This window comes from Eretmochelys imbricata, chromosome 7 (genome assembly GCF_965152235.1).
Source record: "Eretmochelys imbricata isolate rEreImb1 chromosome 7, rEreImb1.hap1, whole genome shotgun sequence".
NCBI lineage: Eukaryota > Metazoa > Chordata > Testudines > Cheloniidae > Eretmochelys > Eretmochelys imbricata.
In genome coordinates this window covers 49,974,129-49,978,665 of record NC_135578.1, presented here as the reverse complement: position 1 = coordinate 49,978,665, position 4,537 = coordinate 49,974,129, and the positions used below count along the sequence as shown (strand labels likewise).

General features: G+C 54.4%; 1 protein-coding gene across 1 annotated transcript; it reads right to left on the bottom strand.

The window, feature by feature from the left end:
• Nucleotides 1-391: 391 nt before the first annotated feature.
• Nucleotides 392-1,576, bottom strand: LOC144267772 (actin, cytoplasmic-like). Its single transcript, XM_077822033.1, has one exon. The coding sequence runs from the start codon at nucleotides 1,574-1,576 to the stop codon at nucleotides 392-394; it is 1,185 nt and encodes a 394-aa protein (XP_077678159.1).
• Nucleotides 1,577-4,537: the final 2,961 nt, after the last annotated feature.

Here is a 4,537-nt window from a genome sequence, read left to right as displayed (position 1 = left end):
ATGGGCATTGTGTTCTGGGGTGACATCTGGGACTTATAGAGTATGATGGGCAGTGTTTTCCGGGGTGGAGGGGGAGCTGGTGGGTATAGGGAATGATGGACAGTGACCATGGGGGCACTCTCTGGGAACCTCCCCACCAATAGATGCACCTGTTCGGTGCCCATGGAGCTCAGATCTGGTGCACATGCCCATCTCGGGCTGCCCATGGTGAAGACCCCATGATTTCTGTCGCTCAGCATGGGTAGCCCCAGTGGGTTTCCCCTCTGCAAGGCTGGCAGGCAGCATCTAGCGAGGAAGCCAGCTCCATGCCTGTTGTCCCGTAAGCAGCGTTTATAGAGGGGCTTTCCCGTACCCATGTCTTTTGCGCCCTGTGCCCGCCCAGCTTGCCCACTCAGAAGCAGTGCCGGTGGACTACGAAGGGTCCTTTCTCATTGTAGGCCAGGCGGCTGATCCAGATGTTCTGGAAGGCGTTGAGTGACGCCATGATGGAGCCGCCCAGCCATGCTGAATAGCTGCGGTGGGGGGAAGCCAGGATGCCCACTTGCCCCTTGCCCACCGTCTCCATCCTGAGCAGCTCCTTCTTGATCCTCTCGGAGAAGCCGCGGAGCATGGTGGTTCCCCCAGCCAGCAGCATGTTGGCCAGCAGCTCTGCCTGGCGCTCCGGCTTGCACTTCCTGATGCTATTCATGGCATGGATGTGAATGCCTACCTCAGGGAAGCCCAAGACCGAGGGGGTAAAAAGCGCCTCAGGGCAGCGGAAGCGCTCGCTGCCGATGGAGATGACCTGATTGTCGGGAAGGGTGAAGTCCATGAGGTATTTCTTTTCATCCCCATTCAGTTCAGCCTGGAAGTCCTCAGGGATGTAGCAGCACTGCTCCTTGATCTTGCACACCAGCTCCAGCTCCTCCTCCTGGAAGGGGTTCCCGCACTCCCCCATCAGCTTGGCTAGGTAATGCGTCAGCCTGCTGCCTGCTACGTCCAGACGGTAGGTGGCATGGGGTAGGATGTAGCCGTCGTAGACAGGGGCAGTGTATGAGGTCCCGTAGCCAGAGCCAATCACTAGCCCATTGATACGCCCGTAGGAATATACCGAGAGCAGGGACTGGTAGGCCACAAGCATCGCCGGCACCTCAAAGCTCTCGAACAGCAACTCAGCCATCTTCTCCCGGTTGGTGGTTGGGGAGAGGGGGGCGTCTGTGACCAGCACGGCCAGCTCCTCGGGGCACACACTGAGCTCTGTGTAGAAGATGTGGTGCCATAGCATCTCCAGGGCGTCCCAGTCAGTCACCACACCATGGGTCATCACCATGTTCGTGATCACCTCCGAGCTCCTGCGTGGGATGCTTTCCCCAATATAATAAAGGGGGCTGTTCTTGGTCCTGATCTTGGGCACCCCTACACAGCTCGGAAGGACGGACCGTGGTTTCTCGTCCCCAGCCAGCCCACTCTTGGTGTAGCCGGTGCCAGTATCTATTACCACAGCACAGTAGTCCTTGTATTTCTCTGAGGTGAGGTCCCTGGCACTAGACCCATGGCTGGCAGAACCGTGACTCTTAGGCTTCTTCCGCTGGCTCATTTCAGCAGGGCTAGCCACACGTTATTCCTCTGAATCCTACCTGCAGTCCCAAGAGCCAGCCCCAGGCGCCAGGTGAGAGAAGAACCCAGGAAAAAGCTAGGGAGGGCTGTGTTGCCATAGCAACGTCCTGCATCATGGGCGGAGAGCAATGACATCATAGTGCCAGGGACAAGGGGGAGCCACTCACAGGGGCTCTTGGGAAGGTGCTGAGGGTAAGAGTCTGCTCAGGTTGAGGCCAACGTGGATTCTGCTGTCGAATTCTGTGGGATATAGGTCCTGGCCTACACAGAGACACGTGACTTGTCAGGGAGAGCAGCTGAGCAATCATTGCACATCGGAGACACACACAGTACGCTGTAGCCCGTGGGGATTCCTCTGACCCAGGGCACTGCATTGCTGCTGGTGCATGGCAATTTGTCCCTGAGTCTGTCTGTCTGTCTATCTGCCCACTGCCATATATGTCTGCCCACTCATTCCCCTGCATGTCCCTCCATCTGTCTGTCTGTTCAGTGCCCATCACCACGTTATTTAGCCGTTAAGGCCTGAACAGAGATTGGCCCTGGTTTGAGGTACGTTTACTGAGAATATTCTTGTATTTGCTCATAGCTAACATGGAGATCTAAGAAAATAATTTGCTACCAATTCCCCGATCTAGTCAGGAAAGATCTGCTGGAATTTTGTACCCCAGGGCATGCCTGTTTGGCAAGAGAGCTGTGCTGTGCTTGGGCAGAGAAGCAGTGACTGTCCACAGCTAGCTGCACCTTTGGCTCCTACTGTCTGTCCAAGTACATCCCCACTCAAAGCTGGCACCCTCACTCCCCTTTCCTCCCCTCTCAGACCAGGTCCAGGAACACAGACCCCTGTGCACCAACCACGGCCTCAGCAGGCCTGGCTGGAGCAGGCTGCTCTGGCAAAATTTCCCTCACCTACCCAAAGCAGCCTTTTTAGCCACAGTATTAGACAAGCTCACCGGTAGGACACAGTGCACAAAAAAGCAAAATAGGATCATAAAGCAACACAAAGCTGCCAAAATGTCTGTCTTCCCTGCAGCTTCCCAAGGTGGCTTCTTCAGCCACTGGAGCAATTCCCAGCCAGAGGGCTGATCCCAGCCTGGGGGAGGTGAGGCCTCAAAGAAATTGACCCCTACATGTCCTTTGGTGAATGGTACTGTCTCCCTTCTATTGGTATTAACCCCCTGTAACCACAGAGCCAATAACAGAATAACCATCAGACATGCTGGTGTAATACAGACCTCTCCCCCGGCCATCTCAGAAACCATGGGGAATGGGTGCTGGTCTCTGATTGGATGAGTGTGCTGCTGCTTCTGGGGTATGGGCATTGCACCAGGGTTTCTCTGAGCGATCATGTGTGTGTGACTGTGAAATTCACATTTCACCAATGCCCAGGCAGTGCAGCTTGATTCTCATGCGTGTATATGGGGAGCAGACAGCGTGGGAGTGAATCCACTTCTCCCATGTGTAGCTGAAGCTTGGAAATGCAAGCCTGGGGCATGCAGCTCAGACCCAGCTGCAGGGGGTTTTACAATACAATACAAGGCAGGGAGGGAGAGTGTCTAGTGGTTAGAGAGGCAGGGTACCAGCCACGAAGCAGATGACTTCTCTTGGTGCCCTACTTTCCCTGTCTGTAAGCCAGGGATAGTGCTGTGTGCCCACTTTGTGGGGGTGCTGTGCCAGGCTGATGCAGGAAGCTTTTGTAGCATGCCGTGAGGGCTGCAGGTGTATGGTGCTGGCATGCGTTACTGTCTGCTCCTCCAGAGCCCCCCTGCCATGTGGCATCAGTGACTCAACTGGAAAGCCTTCACTCAAACTGCTTCCCATTCAGCAGTGATCAGAGACCATGGCAGAGCTGCTCGGAGGCCTGGCCCCACATGCTGGCCATGCCCAGCAGCTCACCATCTAGGATCAAAGCCAGGCACTGAGATCTTTTGGCCCAGTCATGTCACTTAGCTGGACTCAACCAGAAGCAACGCAGGCAAGCCCGTGAGAGCCGCAGTGAACGAGGGAGGCGCCCTGGCAGGCCAGGTCAGTCTTCATGTCAGAGCCACCCCAGCTGCTTCTCCTTTGGGCAGTGAGCTGGAGGCAGACTGGGAATGAACTTGCTAGCGTGTGTGTGTGCGTGCGTGTACATACGTGCGTGAACCACTGTTCTCAGCTGCATGCACCAGAGGAGTCAGCTGCAAAGTTTGCATCTAGATCAGGGTTCAGATTCCAACGCACACTAAAGTGCAGGGTGTTTGGATTGCCCCAGTCCTGAATCTGCAGCCGGGCCCTGATCTCTAAGGCCACTTGCTATGGGATTCTGAGGCCATCTGGGCACAAAGCTAGGGGTTTACTGTACATGTATTGCCCCCATTTATTAGGCTTCTGGCAGAAGAGCTGTTCTGGGGGGAATGAATCATAGAATCATAGAATATCAGGGTTGGAAGGGACCTCAGGAGGTCATCTAGTCCAAGCCCCTGCTCAAAGCAGGACCAATCCCCAATTAAATCATCCCAGCCAGGGCTTTGTCAAGCCTGACCTTAAAAACTTCTAAGGAAGGAGATTCTACCACCTCCCTAGGTAACGCATTCCAGTGTTTCACCACCCTCCTAGTGAAAAAGGTTTTCCTAATATCCAACCTAAACCTCCCTCACTGCAACTTGAGACCATTACTCCTTGTCCTGTCCTCTTCTATCACTGAGAATAGTCTAGAACCATCCTCTCTGGAACCACCTCTCAGGTAGTTGAAAGCAGCTATCAAATCCCCCCTCATTCTTCTCTTCTGCAGACTAAACAATCCCAGTTCCCTCAGCCTCTCCTCATAAGTCATGTGTTCCAGTCCCCTAATCATTTTTGTTGCCCTTCGCTGGACTCTCTCCAATTTATCCACATCCTTCTTGTAATGTGGGGCCCAAAACTGGACACAGTACTCCAGATGAGGCCTCACCAATGTCGAATAGAG